This window comes from Phasianus colchicus, chromosome Z, assembly GCF_987193195.1.
Source record: "Phasianus colchicus chromosome Z, bPhaCol1.hap1.1, whole genome shotgun sequence".
In the NCBI taxonomy this organism is placed as follows: Eukaryota; Metazoa; Chordata; class Aves; order Galliformes; family Phasianidae; genus Phasianus; species Phasianus colchicus.
Window position 1 is genome coordinate 74,889,585 of NC_143476.1, and position 19,851 is coordinate 74,909,435.

General features: G+C 42.1%; 2 protein-coding genes across 9 annotated transcripts in view; one reads left to right on the forward strand and one right to left on the reverse strand.

The window, feature by feature from the left end:
* IL6ST (interleukin 6 cytokine family signal transducer) overlaps positions 1-7,306 on the forward strand; it is a 35,939-nt gene extending 28,633 nt beyond the window's left edge. For all 5 annotated transcript variants that reach the window (XM_031609502.2, XM_031609503.2, XM_090131597.1 and 2 more), the window contains 2 exons: positions 646-727; positions 1,521-7,306. In XM_031609502.2, the coding sequence (XP_031465362.1) occupies positions 646-727; positions 1,521-2,246 (808 nt within the window). In that variant the 3' untranslated portion in view covers positions 2,247-7,306. The remainder of the gene's footprint in view (positions 1-645; positions 728-1,520) is intronic.
* Positions 7,307-7,376: 70 nt separating this feature from the next.
* The window catches only part of IL31RA (interleukin 31 receptor A), a 41,718-nt gene continuing 29,243 nt past the window's right edge, over positions 7,377-19,851 (reverse strand). For all 4 annotated transcript variants that reach the window (XM_090131599.1, XM_090131600.1, XM_031609490.2 and 1 more), the window contains 4 exons: positions 19,632-19,772; positions 18,317-18,410; positions 16,819-16,897; positions 7,377-16,281 (listed from right to left, as the gene is read on the reverse strand). In XM_090131599.1, the coding sequence (XP_089987725.1) occupies positions 15,670-16,281; positions 16,819-16,897; positions 18,317-18,410; positions 19,632-19,772 (926 nt within the window). In that variant the 3' untranslated portion in view covers positions 7,377-15,669. The remainder of the gene's footprint in view (positions 16,282-16,818; positions 16,898-18,316; positions 18,411-19,631; positions 19,773-19,851) is intronic.

Sequence of the window (19,851 nt, forward strand, 5' to 3'; positions counted from 1 at the left end):
GAATCATTATCACTGAAACAGAATGTCCCGCAGATCAATCTTCAAGAGAATTTCGTGCTAGTCTTGGTTATGGTTAGATTTGTTAGGTTTTTATTAGGATATACTGTCTGTGTTGTTTTGTCAGTCATCAGATTAGACTAAAATGATGGCTTTCATTTCATAAAGTACAGAATATTCTGTTTAACTATATTCAAGCTATTTAGTGTTAGCAAACTTTAAGTTTACTCAGTTCTTACTTAGTGTGTAGTGGCATATATCGTGTCCTCTTCCAGCTCTTTTTATCTCAGAGTTTTTCTCTGTGGCTTTAGCTGAAGTATTTTCCCTGAGAAAGAGCATCTCCTACATGTCCCCAGTCAACTAACTTTTCTTTCTGGTTTAAAAAAACTTTTTGCCCTTCTCATTCTGACATGCCTGCTGCTTCTAAAATCAATTCTTAATGGACTGTAGTTGAAAAGCCCATCTTGGAACATGTCCAGACTTTGATTTTAGTTGTGAAGTTTGCTGTGATATTCATAGTTACCTCAGAGTAACGAAAATGTATGCTTATACTGACGTAGGTAATATTTTCTACCTAAATATTTGCTGTTAGTATCCACATAGGAATTTAGAAATGCATCTTTTAATCTTGTTTTTAATCTTCTGCAGAATTAAAAAGCATATTTGGCCTAACGTCCCTGATCCATCCAAGAGTAACATTGCTCAGTGGTCCCCACAAGTTCCAGCTAAGGTAATACTCATTTTTCTGCATCCTTTATTTTCCTAATACAAAAGGTCTCAAACTAACCAGAGGTGGTCTTCTCCCTTCTGAAACACACAGAGTTATGGATTTAAAATTAAACTGGATGTAAGTTTCACAACATTATTATGTGATATGGCTAGAAGACTTAATTGTCAAATAGATTCAGTGTTAGAAATATATGATCCTTAGCACAAGTTCACAGCATAGAACTTGAACTTACTAGTTTGAAGGGCCAAGCCCCGATTATTATATCATTAATGGGAAAACAGTACAAATTAAACAGCTTATGGTTCTTAAAACTTTGTACAGTTAAGTGTGAAAGAGAGGGAGATCTAAAATATGGATGCTAACTGTGACAGAAAAATCTGTGCCCTGTGTGGGATGGGTGACAAAAAATTCTGTTCAGTAAATTGTGGCTAACATCTTCTTTAGCTCTGATTTTGAACGTGCTATTGAGAGTATGTGTGCATGGCCTCTGTACAGAATGTTCTGTATTGCGTAGTGAATGGTTTTCTGTTTGCAGTTCTTCTGAACAATTAAAAATTAGAGCAAAGCTTGCACATCCAGTTGCAGTTCTTAGAGTACTTTAGAATTATGGATATAAAACTACATCTTTCATTTTGTAACAGATAGTTGGAGAGTATTGCCACACTCAGTAAGGAGGCAAACTGTGTGAAGAATATTGGAATTACTGCAGAAAAAGAAATAAGTTATTTAATATTTTGCTTGTTTTCAACTTAAATAACCTTCCTCTTAGGCAACATCCTTCTCTTTCTTTCAGCACAACTTTAGTTCTAAAGATCAGATGTACCCAGAAGGCAGTTTTACAGATGTGAGCGTCGTAGAAATAGAAGCTGATGACAAGAAGTCTTTTTCAGAACAAGACCTAAAACCTTTCGATTTGCTCAAAAAAGAAAAAAGTACTTCAGAAGGGCACAGCAGTGGTATTGGAGGATCCTCATGCATGTCTTCTCCTAGGCAAAGCGTCTCTGATAGCGATGAAGGTGAAACTACACAAAACACTTCAAGCACTGTGCAGTATTCAACTGTAGTACTTAATGGCTACAGAGATCAAACACCTGTACAAGTCTTTTCAAGGTCTGAATCTACTCAGCCTCTGCTAGATTCAGAAGAGAGATTAGAGGATCATGCTGGAGGGAGTGACGGTACAACACAAAGGCAGCATTATTTCAAGCAAAATTGTGGTCAGGATGAAACCAAGATAGACAGGCCATTTTTTGAAAGAGCAAAGCAGATTATTTCTGCTAATGAGGAGGATCTCGCTGGATTTGCACAACTGCAGATCTCAGGTCAGAGTTCACAGCCCCTAGGCTTTGAGCTGGAAGAAAATACCCAGGAAGCTGCTCTGCCAGATGTTTTGCAGACAAGTATTGAAGGACAAACTGTGAGATCTGAAACAATGGAGGGAAATGTACCATCAGTTGATGAAATGCCAAAAAGTTACCTCCCGCAGACTGTGAGACAAGGGGGTTATATGCCTCAGTGAGAGAAGAGACTGGCTATATTAGGCCTTCATTAGTGCCTGTTCACATTTTTTTTCCTGTGTTTCTGATAAATTAAGCTAGGTATTTTTATCTGAATGCAGATAGAAATACTGAAATTAGGTGAAGAATAATTTGACAAAGTACAATAAGGACTATGTTTCCGTGGAAAATCTGCAGTCCAGACCTACTGGAGACTTACTTTTATGCACTACATGAAATCGTATTTGTCTGAAAAGCTGAACAAGCCTATGTGCTACCTTGCTTTTTGTCTTGTCATACTAGATTTACACATGATTGAAAATAGCAAGTTTCAATTAATCACATTGGCCAACAGACCTCCTAGAAGAAATACTTTGATTTGTGACAGTGTACAAGCCTAAAAAGCCAGCTTTGGTTGCTTGGAGCATCTTTGTGCAAAAATGAGACTGAAATTCAGTATTCTAAAGCGCAAAAATACTGTATCATACACTTTTCAACAGCTTGATTAACCTTCTGAATTTTGACTTGGCCTAGTGTCACAGATTCAGACTTATCAAACTCAGTATGCAAGTCATGCATCCCCATTTAAAAACTACATAGAAGTTATGATGGTGTGCAGGTAAAAAATGTTATGATTGCTTGACTCTGAGTGTTCCTGTAGTCACTGATACTCTGTCTGTATTTAGATATGCTTGCACATGAAGTATATAATAATTTGGCCTAAAAGTGTGCCTTGCTACTGGATGCACAGCAGTTCAGTCTTTGTGTTTAAATGTTAAATCCAGATGAAAACACAGATGAGAAATTAGTCAAAGATATTTGAACCCCTTCGCTTCCTGATCATATTGCATCTCTCCGGTCATGATAATTGCCTTTGTATAATATGTGCCCCCTTGGCAGTGTACTGCTTGAGAGGTAAATAATGGGCTTTCACAGTCCCTGTAACTGCTCAGGAGAAGGGGAATAGGATCTTCTTCCTGATTGACTATGAAAATTAATACTCCTCGACTTCCTCGAAACAGAACATAGCAAAAAACAAAGCGCTCAAGTCATTGAAGTGCTCAGGGGAAGGAAAAAAAAAAAAAAAAAGCAACTACCCTGAAATTGACAGTTACTGACAATATGAATCTCTTATCCAGCATAATCCACAGATAATATTTGTGGCTGCGAAAATTCCTCATGTCTCAGTTCAGCCCTGTTCAGATAGTCTGTGTTTTATTACAGGTACATACAATTGCATTAATATAACCCTCTTCCCTAATGATGAAATTTTACAACACTCTTGTAGATGTTTTTGTTAACTTAGTCTAGTCAACTTTTCTAACTTGACACTAATAACCTTCATTCAAAACACTACATGCTGTTCTGTGAGAATAAAAAGAGAGTTTTAATTCTCCTTCAGCAAAAGGGAGACCTCCAGAACTTTTCAGTGCTGTGATACGTGGTGCTGCTGTCCTGCAGAGCACTTACTAAAGGCCTTTGAAGAACAGATGGAAGTATGATGTTCACCTCTTACGCTTTTGTTTTGAAGAAATTCAGTGCTAGTGTGAATTCAGAATATTGCTATTTGGACAACACAAAACAGAGTTCTTAAATTTCAATAACATTCAACATTCTGCAGTTCCTTTCTGCTTACAGTATTTTTCATGTATGGGCACTTTTTTAAAACTAAAATGTGATGTTGCAGGTTACTGTAACTGTACTTTTCTTCAGAACAGATCACCTTCCTTCCTCCCTATGCCACCTCAGAACATTCAGCCTCTTCCTGCAGAGTGCAAGGCATAATGAAAGCTATGCTGTCATGAGGCAGAGGATGACATGTATGGTTTTTCAAAGGCTGAAGGAGCATTCGGTTGTCAGAACACATTCCTCTTGGAAAATGGCAGCAGTGATTTTGTGCAGGGATAGGTGTGTGTCCTTCAATCAAACTTCATTGTGGCCGTGGTAACCATGAGTAAAAGGGAAAGTCAGTGTGTATGCTTACTCAAAGTGCTCTATAGCCACATGCTGTCTAATTCACCTTCTGCTGATCTCCTAAATGTTTTGGGCTCTGATTTTTATGGCCACAGTCTGGCTGCTTAGCTTGAACGTTGCTTTAACAAATATTGCTTCAAACATGCTATCTTTCATCTGTGATCCAGCAATACTAACTTTTGGTATCATATGTCATATCTGAGAGACCACTTCAGCTGTTCCTAAAGCTACTGTTCTCTTTCTGTCATGTAGAGGGAAAGCATTTTGTTCTCAGTTGCTGTTAACCACAAACCATTTCCAAAGTAAGTTAAATGTTGAAGTGATTCCCTCTTTTTGGGGAGTCACTGCTAACAAGAGTTCTAGCCTGTCACTCTTATTTCTTTGTTATTTGTGGGTCTGTGGTAATGAACTCACACAGTTGTACAACAGAATATCCTGGCATGAGTTTTGTGTGGCAGATTTACTTTCTGTCTTTCCATCTCATGCATGCATCTAGGAATAAAATTGTGAAGATGAAGCAGGAGGTAACTGTGGGTGAACAGCCTACAGAAGCCACAGAAAGTCTGAGTAACAGGTTTGCTTGCAACTTCATAAACCTCTGTGCCAAAGTGCTGTATTGTACAGTGTTTGGGTTTAACTTGGTTTTGTACTTAGTAGGCATTACAGCAAGAGACTTGTATCTAAGAGTTGCACGCAGGTTTTAGAGTGTTCGTAATGCATTTTAGCAAGCCACTGAAATTCTCTGAATTTGGCCTGAAAATGATAACTAAAGGATAAGCTTTTTTTTTTTTTTTTTTTTTCCAATAACTATGGTGCACTTTACTAAATAAAGGCATTATTAAAATAAAATTATACATTACTATTGACACTTTAGTGCCCATCTTGATTACCCAGACTGGAATTTTTCAAGTAGCGTGGGATAATAGGTGAGAAAAGAATTCTGCTTCCCTTCTGCAGCAGGTAGGGTGGTGAATAAGGAAATGTTTCTCCTCTATGATCACACTTGGAGCTGCTTTTAGGCGCAGACTAACTCCTCTGTTTGTAAGAAAAGTGCTTATGTTATTTCTGTAGTGATGATCTGTGTGCTCTGTTAGAACAGGAGGTTGGTGAGGTTGATGCTGTGGTTGTGTTGGCTTGTTTCCATGGCACTTAGCATGGGAATATCTTCTGTTGCAGTGAAAAAGTCTTGGGGTTGTGTTTCTGCTTACTGTTGAAAGCTAACCTACCTACTAAGCCTCAGGCTAAGAAGGTGAAGGACAGGAGAGCAGAAACGTTCCTAAGTTAGTTTAGGATTGTCTGTGTTAGGCATGTGCGGATCGGTGTGACAGCAGCCCAGCAAAGTGATAATTTATCCAGATTTGCAAAAACTTTGGCCGTATCATTGGGGCACAGGGCCAAGTGCCCCCATAGCTGCCCCTTGCTCACAAGGGCTTCTGGTTCTCAGCACTGGGAGCCCCTCTTCCTGCCCCAGGGTTTGGCAGCTTAGGTTTTGATCGTAAATTGTAAGCACCACCAGATAGCTAAAACCTACGTGAGCACACTGAGGGAGTATGGGAGTCGTGCTGCTTTAACTTAGGTAACATATCTAATTAATGCCAGGTCTTAAATACCTAAGACCCACATCAGTATATGCTGCTATCCTATTGACTTCACAATAGGATCTAGAAATTCAGAGCAACTCAGAACTGGTATAGTCAGCCCCTCCAGGATGTGTATGCATTCAGTTGTGATTTATATGCATTAAAAGGGACTAAATAGACCAGTTTGTCTTCTGTGAGATGGTGGTTGTGACTGAGACTAAGAGCTACTTAGGCACATTCCTTGAAGTGCATTAAAAAGTTCCACTGATGGCTGGATCCTAAAAATTCCCTGCTTCCTTATAAACACTGATCTCTTGGCTAGGATGGATAGGTACAGGCATTTTATATTCCTGTATCTGCCTTTAATGTTATTTGGAAGCAGTTTATAATAGCAGAATTATCTTGGCATCTGTGGTGGAGCAGCCCGTTGGTGACCACCGCCCTCAGCATTGCAGGGAGCCTGGTGCAGGAGTCTGGAGAATGGCAGAATCACATACCCTGCAGCTGATTCATCAACTCCTGTTTCTGTTCCCTAAAAGTGAAAGGATTAGTTAAAATGAAGCTAGAAGCGTATATCTGCTTTCTCTGTTGTTCCCTTCATAGCACTTGTGCAATCTGAGCCATTCATAAGACAGAGCAGTGCTGACTCTATGTGCAAGGATGCACATCAAGGCCACAAGACTTGTTGCAGACTACTCTAATGACTACGGCCAGAGCGCAGTGCAGTGGGCAGTGAATAACTGATGGTGCACAGCACGGGGCAGGATGTGTGCGTGCAGGGACAGCTTGGTGGTGGACGCAGGCCGTGATGACATGGATGTGCTGCAAGAGCACGCCTTGGAGATCAGTGAGAAATGAGTGCGTGGCACTGCTGGCAGTGGCTGGCTACAGTGCAGCTTCCTCCTGCCCTGACCTGCACCGGCTGCACTGCGCCTCTGGAACTGCCAACTGTGGAACCGCTCACAGCAGCCACTCTTCACAGCAAAGCACATTCGTTCATGGATCCGCTTGGCTCACCGTGGCCTTTTTAACGGACTGGACTCGTTCGATGTCGCGCAGTGGTGGGCAGTCTGCTCCCCACGTGCTTTTCGTGGGGCAAATGGGTAAGGGTGTACTTGTACTATGTCACCATGTACATCTCGGTAAGCGTAGTCGTAAGACATGGGGATATTTAACAAGGAAAGTGCCTTGATGCTGAACACTTAGTGAATGTAATGTTAAATAGATTTTATTATGTACCATATGGGGTTACGGCTGCCTGAGCTACTGCTGATGTGTAACCTCTGCCAGCTTTGAGCGCATGCTGTGGCAGCCGGCTGAGCTGTGGGTGCACGCGCTGTCTATACGGAAGTGTTTTCACAGCATACGCGACCTTACTTCTTTTGCAAGCTGCATGTTTATTGTCATATTGTCATAGACTGCTTTCTACAATTTACTTTTTACTGTAACGTTTGAATGTCTTTGTTACCCAGTTGAGCCTGAACGTTGCATTTGTCTACTACATAATATTAAAAAAAAAAAGAACAAAATTCCAAAGTGTCTGTCGGAGTCGCTGTCGATGTTACGGGGCGTTCTCTCCCCTTTTCGTTCGCTCCGGGCGCGGTGCGGACAGCGGCGCTCGGCGGCCGCAGGCGCTGGCAGCACCGGGCGCTTCGGGTCCCTCCGCACAGGCGTTGGTGCCGCTCGCGGCGCCGCGTGCCGTGTCCCAGCCCCTCCGCCGGGTGCGCTGCCCGGGGCAGCGCCGCCGGACGGGGGCAGCAGCGCGACGTGCCGCCCTCAGCCGCGTCGTTCTCCGCGTTTTGTTTCTGTTACGGTCGCGCGCTCGTTTTCGCGGGGCTCAGCCGCCCCCTCCGCCAGCCCTCGCTCCCTTCGGGCGGCCGCGCCTCCGCCTCCCGGCCGCGTCCCGCGCCGGAGGTAAAGCGCTTCTCACGCCGCTCCGCCGCTGAATCATCGCGCGGCGACGCCCGGGCCGAGTGACGCCGGGCCCCAGCGCGACCCGCCCGCATTCCGTGCGCTCCGGGAACAAACGCGCTCCCGGGGACCGGATGCAGCTTTTTCCCCTGCGCTGGGATCGAGCGCGGCAGGAAGGCACGGCCGAGAGCCGCGCACGCAGCGTCTCCGTGTGGTCCCGCCGCGGAGGGCTCCGACCGCACGGCAGCGCACATCCGAGCCGCTTACCACGTCCCAAACCCGGTGACCTCCGTCCCGAGGGAACGGCGCCGGGCGGATGCGTCACCCGGCAGCGCCCGCCTCCGCGCTGCGCTCCCTTCCCTGGAAAAGCCCCGCGCTCCGCGGGCGGAGGGAGGGGCGCTGCGGGGGCGCCGCGTTGCGTTCCCGGGCGGCTGCGGGAGGAGGGGGCCGTTCAGGGGACGCTGTGAGGCGAGTTCTCGCCGGTGCCCGGGTCTGGGAGAAGGCTGCCGCTGTCTGGAGAAACGCAGCACCTCTCGGGGCACAGGAGATGGAAACGAACTGCTGACACCTGGCACTCTCATTGGTATCCGAGCAGTCGTGGCAGCCCTGTGAAGTCCCTCATGACTGGAAACACGGACACGTCACACCCATTTTTAAGAATCATAGAATCACAGAATCGTTCAGGTTGGAAAAGAACATAAACATCATCGAGTGCGAGCACGACCTAACCATGCTACCCTAACAACCCTCCACGATCACGTTCCTGAGCACCACATCCAAATGGTTTTTAAACACATGCAGGGATGGTGACTCAACCACCTCCCTGGGGAGCCTATTCCAGTCCTTAACAACCCTTCCTGTAAAGAAGTCTTCCTGATATCCATCCTAAACTTCCCCTGGCACAACTTGAGGCCATTTCCCCTCATCCTGTCACCTGTCTTCAGTGAGAAGAGACCAGCCCCGCCCTCGCTGTAAGCACCTTTCAGACATTGGAAGAGAGCAATAAGGTCTCCCCTCAGCCTCCTTTTCCCCCAGACTGAACAGCCCCAGTTCCTTCAGTCGCTCCACGAAGGGCATGCTCTCCAAACCCTTCACCAGCTTTCTTTGGACCTGCTCCAGCATCTCATTGTCCTTTCTCTACTGCGGTGCCCAAAATTGAACACAGAAGAGAAGATGACCCAGAGACTACCAACCTATCCTGGGCTGCATCAAAAGAAGCATGGCCAGCAGAGTGAGTGAGGTGATCCTGACCTTCTGCTTTGCACTGGTAAGGCCTCACCTGGAGTACTGCATCCAGATATGGAGTCTTCAGGACGGAAGAGACATGGACCTGCAGGAGCACATCCAGAGAAGGGCCACAAAAATGATCCAAGGGATGGAACACCCCTCCTATGAGGACAGGCTGAGAGAGCTGCTGAGAGAGCTGGGTCTTTTCAGCCTGGAGAAAAAAAGGCTCTGGGGAGACGTGAGAGCAACCTTTCCGTATCTAAAAGGGGCTATAAGAAAGAATGGGACAGACGCTTTATCAGGGACTGTGCTGACAGGACAAGGGGAAATGGTTTCAAACTAAAAGAGGGGAGATTTAGACTGGGTATTAGGAAAACATTTTTTAAAGTAAGTGTGGTGGGGCACTGGAACGGGCTGCCCAGAGAAGTAGCGGATGCCCAGTCCTTGGGAACATTCAAGGCCAAGCTGAACAGGGCTCTGAGCAAACTGATGTAGCTGTAGGTGTCCCCGTTCATTATAGGGGAGTTGGAGGAGATTACCTTTAAAGGTCCAACTCAAGTGATTCTGTGATTACACAACTGGGAAAGATACTGGCCAACTTCTCCCTTTGAAATCAGCCTGAAGGCAATGCAGGGTCAGGCTCTGTCACAGCAAAACATGTGGAGTCATTTAAATACAAATGTCAACATAGAAACGCCCAAAGTAAACAAAAATGACCACAGTACAACTCCTTTAAAGGTAATGACACAGAGATCCATCCCCAGGGGCTGCAGCAGTGGGAGTTGTGCCCAAGGGTGTGAGAGGAACTGGGCACTGCAGGCAGACACACAGCAGCAGCCCTGGGACTGCAGTAGCACAGAGGGCACACACTGGCACAGGGTGGCACACAGCAGCACAGTGCAGTTTCCAGGCACATGGGGCATAGACATCACCATCCCCTGCTTGAGGCGGCCCTGGCAGCACACGGGCACAGAAAACAGAGACTTCAGCTTAGGGCAGGAGCCTGGGGAGCACATGGGCAGCAGGCCTGGGGCCGAGGCACTGCACAGTCCCCGCTGGCAGGCAGTGCCAGAGGGAGAAGACAGCTGGTTTGGGGGCTGCAGCACACATGCAGCACAGTGGTGGTGCAGCGGTGGTGGGTGCTGCCCTCCTCCTTCTCCCTGCAGAAAGGACAGAGGAGGCTGCAAGTGTAGGAGAAGAGGTGAAAAAGAGCACAGACTGAAGCCGTACGAGGCAATTGGCACCAGATACGATTCAGTTTCCTGCCTCACAATGCCTGTGCAGTATGAAATCACATTAAGATGGCACCGGGGAGAGCTTCATCAGGAGTGCAAAAGCCATTAAACCAGAGGAAAGCAAATGGAGGGAAGAGGTGGTCCTCAGAAACGAGCAAAGCCAGCTGTGTAACAGTGAAGAACACACCGCAGGCAGAAGCAAACACAGGAATCATGCTGGGAGATGTTGGCTCTCAGAAGAAAGCAGCGGCCATGGAGGCTGTGGGAGGGAAGGGGTCTGAGGCATGGGGCAGCTACAGGATGAGCTTCCTGTTAAAAACAAAGACACTGTGCCCTCAGTGTTAATTCCTGTATTCAGAAGCTTTTTAAAACAGTTTTCAATTGGAAAAAAAAGTCAGAATCCCCAAAAGACCACTTGCAGACACGACAGAGAGTGGCCACACAAGGATTTGTCTCAAAGGTGTGCAGTGCTCACTTCATAGAAAAAATGGTAAGAATTGTCCAGATTTTGTCACATTATGGCAGAATCTGCTGTAGCATAATTCTGGAGCCTCTCCGGCTCCCTTTCTTCAGGCCGAAGGGTTCCGTTCAGTGACATTCCAAGTGGACAACGCAGAGCACTAACCCTGATTTTAGTCTCATGAGCTTTGTTTCTGGCATCCCTGAGTACTACTGATTAATCCCATGGTTACAAAACACAGTATTTCTTCATCAGAATCCACCGCACGTACAGTTTCTCATCTGATGGAGAAAATTCTGCTGTCTGATCCTTGGCAAGGGAGTACAGCATTCTCAGGATAGCAATGGCAGATCCAGGAAATCTCAGGCTGTTTTTCTGAGAAATACTCAGTGCAAAGCTTCTATTCCGTTGACTCAGTCACGGCAATCTAGATACACACACAAGTTGACTCAAGAGGCTTCCAGCAGCCCAGGGCTAAGTAATGCCTGAAGAACAAGACAAGGGCTTCCGAAAAACGCCAGTGGCGTTCATTCAGACTTGAAAGTGCTGCCCTCATTGCTCTGTGCAACTCGCTCACACTAAAGGAAACAAGAAGCGCCGCGCTACAGCGCAGCTCCTTCTCCCGTTTGGCTGGGGGATCCCACAGCTCAGCCCCACAGCTGACAGCCCTGCGGGCAGTGAGCAGGGGGTTGGCACTGCCTGCACTGCAGGGCGCAGCGCCAGCACACCGCGAGCTCCCCTAGGCTGCCCCACTGACTTATGTCCCCATAACCTTTCCTAGAAGTGTGCCATCCTTTTGAGAGCTGAAGAAAGTCAAAGACACTGGACGAGCAAAGTACAAAGTAATCCCTCTGCACTTACTTCTCTGGCAAGTTTTGTTTTGAACGAATTTAGAGAATAAATCTACACCATACATACGCACATCTGCTTCAGTTCATGTTTTGATATGCTATAAACAAAACTTCATTCCGTGGAAGAACATTTTATTCAAATGTCTGTGCCAACTTCCAGACTGTCGCTGTTCATTCTTCTGTTCTGGTTTCAAAATAGCCAGCCAAAAATAGTTTGAGTTACACTAAATAGCAAGATGGCAGCAAAAATGATTGTTTACTCATGGAAAAATGACAAACAATAATCATAAGAAAGGTTTTGAAAACAAAAAAAAATTCACTAGAATAATTGAGTTTTTCTTGAGTACTAAAAAAGACAATTTCTTTTAAATAACAGAACAGCGAAGAAAGTACAAAAACAAAGGCTAAAAAAGAAACGTTTCTCACACAGAGCCCTGCTCCTAAGTTATCAGACTGGGACACACAAAATCAGACCTTATGGTTAGGAACAGCATTATAAAATGAAGGCATAAGCCCCTCTGCTGGCTCCATTTACAAACACTGCCCTCTGCATGTGGGACAGAACAATGCACACAAAGCAACCACTTTATGCAACGCTCTATCTTTAAGACGGGGTGGCCACAATGAATAGCCGTAAGACAAGCTCATCACAACAACTTATTACAACCACTGTATTTACTCCTTCTTGTGTCTTTACACTTCCTTGCTAAGAGGCAAAAGATAGTGCTATGAACAACTACCTGAACTTACAGTTGGTCCATAGAGCTGTGGGCTCTAGACTTAGACACCGCGACGATGCGCCCTGCTTCCTGCTACTAACGTTGGCACAGAGCAGCAAAGTGATCCTTTCGCTATCCCCATCGCATGTTTCAACCTGTTTCAAAATCAATTTTGCACAATCTTAAATCATGTATATTTATATAAGCTCTATGTGTTATATGTTAAGTAACATTTGGCAGGGTATCTTTGCTGAGTACTTCAGAATAGCTGCAAGCAAAGCATAATTTGCTGTTAAGACATTGGTTTGTGCACATGACCACTGAGATTGCTTGTTACAAAAACATCAGGATATTCAATCTTTAGTATTTTGATATCTTGGCTGACAAGGTTAAAATGTTACGACCTAATGCTTGAAACCCTGTGGCTGTCAAAACAAAGCCTTGTTGCTCAAATCTGTTAAGGGAGATTTCAAAATTAAAATCTCAGATTTCTTTGGAGTTTCAGGTTATCTTCTCCTGTGATATTTCTAATCATGGGCAGTGTAAGACCAAAGGATTTGGTAATGGCAAAGCCTACCAGCTGAAAGCTCGCTCCCTAATGCACCACAATACAAGCTGCAGACCAAACAATTCCCAGAATGTGTCCCTCCCGGCCTTTTAGAGTACCACTTTGAAATATACCCAGCACAGCCAAACACCACTGCCCTAAGATCCTTATTTGCAAAGGTATGCTCAGCTTAACCATGAGTCTCACTTTCTCTATCACAGCTGCAATCACCAAGCATTTAAAGTGATTATCTTACTACTGATCTTAGTAATTATCTGTATGATGGGAGCATGGAAGATAACATCTATACTGTCACTGTAGTTCAGGACTTCAGCCAGCCTGTGCCCCAAGCTTCTCAACCATCCATACTGCTGATGTGTTGGTTTGCACTCAGCAGAGAAGGGAACAAGTCCACCACCTTCCCATATGGGAAGTGCAGAGGTAGTGCCATAGGTGGGTGAGACAGACTTGGACTAGGCACAGTCATCCTCCTTCCAGCACCACGTGCTCAAGTCAAGGCACATACTGAAACAAGAAGCCACATCCGAACAGCAAAGAACAGCAGAACATCAAATATGGTAAATACACAGATTAGTATTTCAGGTCAAAGGCTGGGATCCTGTGGGCTTTTAGGCAAGACTCCACGCATATTTTAGAATAAAAGATCCCAGCTTGCAACCTCATCCATTCTGATGAACAGCGGACATCAGCAATACAAATTATACAAAAAGGTGCAAGTTTTGCTGCACAAACAATAGATTAATTGTGATATTTCTCTTATCTGGGCTCAGACACAAGTACGCATGTATTTATATGCACAAAAGCAATTCATTGGACAGTTTCTCAGAGGAACTGTTATAGTTCCATAGATGACATATCTGTGTAATTGCATCTCTTCTGCTGAAGCTATACTAGCTTGCCACAGCAATGAGGCCAGCTCACTGTCTCTTCCTGAAAGTCTGCATCCCAACACACTCTGCTTATTACACACTACAAGGAAGCAAACTGTGAATGTAACATCTGAGCTTTCCTTACTTGTGAACATTCAACATATTGGAAAATTGTACTGCACACAGATATGAAATAATACGCTGCCCACTATTTATATAATTTTGTTGTCATCACCGCAAGAATGCTTCACTGTTCTTATACAAGCTTATTCAGTAAAAACAGGCATACATGCAAAAAAGTGCAGTATCTGTCTGTATCTTCCTGTAAGATCTGGAATGGTTATAACCATTAGGGAAATAATAAAGGGGAAAAAATAAACACCCATGCAAGTAATTGCAGATGAGTTGTACCTAAAGAAGAAGCCTGTAATGGGATCAAGTTTCAAACAGTGGTAAGGTCTGACGTCCTTCCTGCCTGCCCTGAGAGATAACTAGCATCCACAGGGTGGGTCGTATCTAGAGCACATCTTATGCTGTTAGATCTTAAAGCTGTATACGAACACAAAGCCTACAGGATTACTATGCAAACAATGGAACACGCAAATGGAAGCAGGATTGAAGGAACTGTGCAAAGGTGACATGAACCCATTTGCTGAAGCACCGGAACAGAAGCTGTGAGTCCCTTACATGCACTGTGCTCAGGTTAAGGCTCTGTCACATTCAAGTGTTACTTCTGCTACGGAGGTATCAAACTTGGATAGAAAATTCAGCTCTTCTGAACAAGTTCCCTCTCATGATCAGAAGTTGGAACATCTACCTCAAGAAGTCATCAACAATCTCAAAAAGAGAGATCTGTTTATAACAGATATGCTTATATCACTTTTTAGGAATATTAAAATAGCATCTGCAATGAAATATACACTGTGGCAAGAGAAACATTAAGTAGCCAGAGCCAGAGCAGACCATTTGCCTATACATCCAAATCAGCTGCTGGGCAGCAACCACACCATCTGTGGAGATGCATCCACAGGAATGCTTCCTTCTCTCCCATGCATTCATTAATAGTGCATTTTTTCTTCTTATTTAGGGGATTTTAATGGATAAGTATCATAGGTCATATAGCGTGAAAATTTTGTCTATAATCGGTTAATCTGTTAAAGTCTGGGGGATTTGAAATTCTGGGGAGCTAAATGTTAATTCTAAAAGACTGAAAGTTTAATATAGCTTTTTTTTTTTTTTTTTTTTTCCTGTTCAAAATACCACAACTTCAACTGAGAAGAACGGTTTTAAACTAGGAGAAATTAAAGGCACAGTAGCCAGAAGATAAGAAGATATCATGCAGTAAACAGCTAAAAAAAGCAGCGCCAAAGGAACACAAAATACAGAGAATGACTGAAAATGAGAGAAAGGGAATGAAGCAGGAAGCCAACACAAACCTCCCTTTTCCAAAGTGCAGACAGGTCAATAGCATGTACATAACATATCCTCTCATTAAAGATATGGCAACTATGAACCAAACTGCTGATTCAAGAGTCAGGATGCACAAAGATGATTACCAATTATCTGTGAGATGGGAAAACAGTAGACATAAAACTAGATACAAAATAAGCATGGGAAAAAAATAGCAAAGTTGTTCTACTTCATGTAACTTAAGGAAATATTTGAGAGATGTTGGCTCTGTTCAAGTTCATGCACATTGCCCCAGCAGTGCTCATCTATCTGAATTGGTTGCCAAAGGGGAAAGCAGCAAGCTACTTGCACTGCTCGGTGTTCTCACAGGGAAAATCAAAACAAAGAACTAAAAAAAGCTATATGTCCTTTGCCTTACTACTGACACATTTCTCCGGTTTAAAAAATAAAAAATAAAAAAAAGTAAAAAATCCCCAGCAACTCTGAAAGTGAAGCTTCACAGGAATAAACACAGTACGTTCACTACCACACAGTTGTTCAAGGGAATAGGGTAATTTCATATGAGGTAACCACGACCATCCGGGAAACACATACAAAAGTAGTGCTACCAGGTTGGGACTTCACAAGGAATCATTTCCTCTGCTATTGAGCTGTTGCCAGCCCAACCATGTCCAATGTTATATAGGATTGTCCTACAACATTTTGTTGAAGTCCAGGTAAAACAGTTGCCTGGCTTTTGGGTTCATTCTTGCTGTGTTCTGACAAATTCTCAGAAACAAGAAATTCTCTTGTTTTAACAGAATTTCTAAGGTATGGATTGAATGGGCTTTTTTCACTGAAATCTTCTCTGTTTAAAACTTCTTCATTATCATTTCCTTCATTTTTAATTGAGATCTGTTGGGAATCACATAAATCATCCTCCAGCATTTTGATGGGTTGGAGATTCTTGCATGGTATCAAAGCTGAATGTATTTGACTTCTGAAATCCTGATCAGTGATTATATAAGGCATGGATGGTGAAAGGTGCTTAGCAACTTCCTGTTCTTCATTATTGAGTATCTTTTTATCACTATTTAGCAGAGTTAATTTGTATTCAGAGATATTCTGTGCCTCATTTGTATTAATGTCAGTACTTCCAGAAACACATTTTTCACAATCCATTAGTAGTGATCCTTCATGTTCTTCTTCAGGAAAACAATCTTCCAAAACACTTATGTTTTCCAGGCCTCTGGTTTTATCCTCACATGCCACTCCCTTTGAAAATGAATTATTCTGTCAGTATAAAGGCGTGAATTTGATAGTTACATAAATATAGATAAATTATCAAAAGACTACTTAATACATGAAACATTGCTGGTGTAAGTGCATTCCAGCACATGCTGTTAAATGTGAACAAGTATTTTAAAGAAGATGTTATTCTATCTATTTGCTAAATACTTTCACTTCATGCTCTGAATGAACATGCACTGTTTTCCATCTGGTCCACTTTAACCAATTAGTGTATGGACAAAATTTAAAGTTCATAGATTACACTTTCTATTGAATCTTGATCAACTCCATTCAAATATAAAGTAGAAAAGTAGAAAAACATCAGTGAGGATATATGCAAACAATTAAAAAGATGAATTATCAACTTTGATTATATGCTACACTACATTTCTTTTGGAGAACGGAGGAAATATCAAGACGTGGAGATTTCAGTCAGTGGTTATAGTTAGAAAACAACTGTCACAAGTGCTTGTCTTCTGCCCATTTGATTCCCTCTTTAATAAATAAAACTGCATGTGTTACCATAGCTGTGTCAAGAGGCCATTGCACTGCAACGCTCTCTGCAGGATTGGGTACATCAGGCCAGCAAACCTTTTTAAACCTGTCATTGAGAAAGGATGTTTAGTCAAATGTTGAAAAAAATAGATTTTTAAAAATCTTGTGTAACAGAGACTGCAGAATTAATTGTTAATGCACAGCAGTCAATTTTCTGATCATACAATACACTAAATAATAACAAAATAAGGCCATATACAAAAACTGCTGTGGTTATGTTTCTGGCAGTTCTTCAGAAAAAAAATTACAAATCAAGTAAATTACACTCTACTGAAAGTGTCCAAAGCAGTATACCACACAAAAGCAACACTGAGTTCTTATTTTAGCAGCAGCTAAATCGCTTTAAGTGAAGCAGTACCTTATAGCCTTCTCATGGAGTAGTAGACAGGAAAGAAAATAGTTAATTCATATTATGTTTAAGTGAATCAAAACTTGGCCAGAGCTTTACTTTTCACATCACAACTTGATCCACAGAAGAATATGAACACTAAACTACATCTCAAAGCATTCTCTGGGATGAAATTATATGAAGTTTGTTTCTTTTATAAAAAATCAGAAAAGTAGATGAAGATGTGAAACTGCTGGAAATCACACTTATCACATCAACTATACTAATAACTATATACTATGTTTATCTATCTATCTATCAACTTACATCTCTTTAGAAGTTTTCATATCTTAGAACCTTCCAAAAGAACTGTTACTGTTAAGCTTACTATTAAGCTCTGTCCAAACAACCCAGTCATTCTTCAGGCTAAAGAAAAACACATTTTTAACCATAGCAAATCCTCACAACCATCTCTGGGATACTGTATCCCTGATTTCTGAGAAATCTGAAATCTGGCTGGGGGCTTCTCTTACAGTAGATAAAAGAATTACAGATCATATATAAATATGGATTCAAACCCATGGATCAAGCATACAAATGCTTTCACATGATCAATTTTTTTAGTTTATTTACAGTGCAAGGAAAGTGTACATAAACTAACCAAGGTAATACTAGCATAGCTAAGATCAGCAATACAGCTTAAGTAAAATTTGTTTTAGTGGTGTGCTTGTGAGACATATATTTAGAGTGTATGGCAATCTTTCTTTTAGCTTTATTAACCATTATTATTTCAACATCTGAATTAAATTATACTTTTCTCACTTGAGTGACCACAGAACTGCAACTAGCATTTTCCATAAATTGATACAGAGTACCAAATCCTCTCTCTCTCTTTTTGTTTTTTAACTGCACTGTCTGAAATTAATATTTACTCATGGTCTATAGCATATTAACTGGTGTTACAAGATAATCTGCATGCTTAGTTATTTGTTGCTCCATCTGCCAGCTATACTTTCCTAATCTGACACTGGTATGAAAACCAACTCATAAGCATTCTGAAAACAAATAAAAACTTCCTTTTTATAATTTAAAATATATTGACTAGATTCAAATTTAGAAGACGAAAAATGTACTTACAGATGTTTTTTCATAATGCACGTTATCCAAAGGCCTAACAGAAACAACATGCTTAATCCAACTGGTAGAGCAATAAAAATAACATCTTCTTTATCTTTAGAGGAAAAAACAGATGGTCATCATTTCTTCCTATGTTTCAATAAAACAGCTGATTTTCTACATCAAGGTCACCTAATTAGCAACACTGTAAAGACCTTTGCCAAAATTAATCACAATTACTCAGAATACTGAATAGTACCCATTGTACAACATGTGAAAAGTTGAGCATTCTTCCCCCAGCTACTAAGACAGAAAATGAAGAAAAACAAATAGCATCACACAGTAATCCAGACTGGAGTGGACCAGTTCACCATGTCCAATGTAGAAATCAGAATCAGGTTTTTAGTCCTGTGCTAGTGCCAACCACTGACTGCCATCCAGGATGAAAAGCCTAATACATTTCTGGGTACTTGATGTTTTCGAGTAACCTAAAACCACTGTACAGTGACACTGCCACTTGTTACTACTGGATAAATTTTACATACAGTGCCAGACATGGGTTTTAAGTATGCTTAAAATATAGTTATTCTAACGACTGAAACATACTATACAGATTTCTGAGCTAGCTTCCAAGTACCTACCAGAGGCAGGTAAAAATAGCAACAGAGACCAGATTTCAGCACAGCCTAACCTATCTTGTATGTGAGTGGCAGAAGAATTTACAGGTAGAAAATAAAATTAGCTTCACATCTCATACCCTATTCAAGGGCAACTAATGTACTTTCTTCATATTTCAGTTCACACGTACACGCATATACATATTTTACTGTGACTATGTGCAACTATATATTTGTATACACACATGCATGTACGGAAAACATTCCTCCAGAAGCAGAAAAGAAAAAGCATCTGATTTTCTGCTTGCAATCATCTTATTAATCCCCATAGTAAAAAAGTTATTCAGTGCATAGTCATTCTAAACCTAGTATCTTGGATGGAAATGTCTACGCTCTGATCAACTGTAAGACACCCTATCCCATAACTGATGGCATGGAAATAACATGTTGATCCCACAAAAAATTATAGCATTCCACAATTTTATTGACAGCCAAAAAAAACTCAAAAAACACGTGGCTTTTTGACTTGTCTCAAAGTTTAAGTCTGTAAAGATTTCCAGTGAAAGAAAGTTAAATTCAGCTCATGTTGATCATTCTTACTTACTTTAATATCTATTTTAAAAGTTACTCTAACAAACAACTAACCAAAAAGAATCCTGTATTTATCATCCCCAAAACTGCTTTCAAAATAGCAGTGACTAACCTTGAAAACTACTTACTGAATTTCAAAGTCTTGAATGTTTTTGGCTCTCCAATGGTTCCACCAGCTCTGTTGCTTGCCATGATATAGACAGTGTATTGTGTATTAGCCTGTAAAGACTTCAGTGTGTATTGTAGCACATCGGAGTTCACTGTTTCATCTTTTAAGGAAAATATTTATGTTAGTAAACACACAAAACAGCAGTTCTTTCTCTTTCCATAAGCTCTGGAATCCAGGCT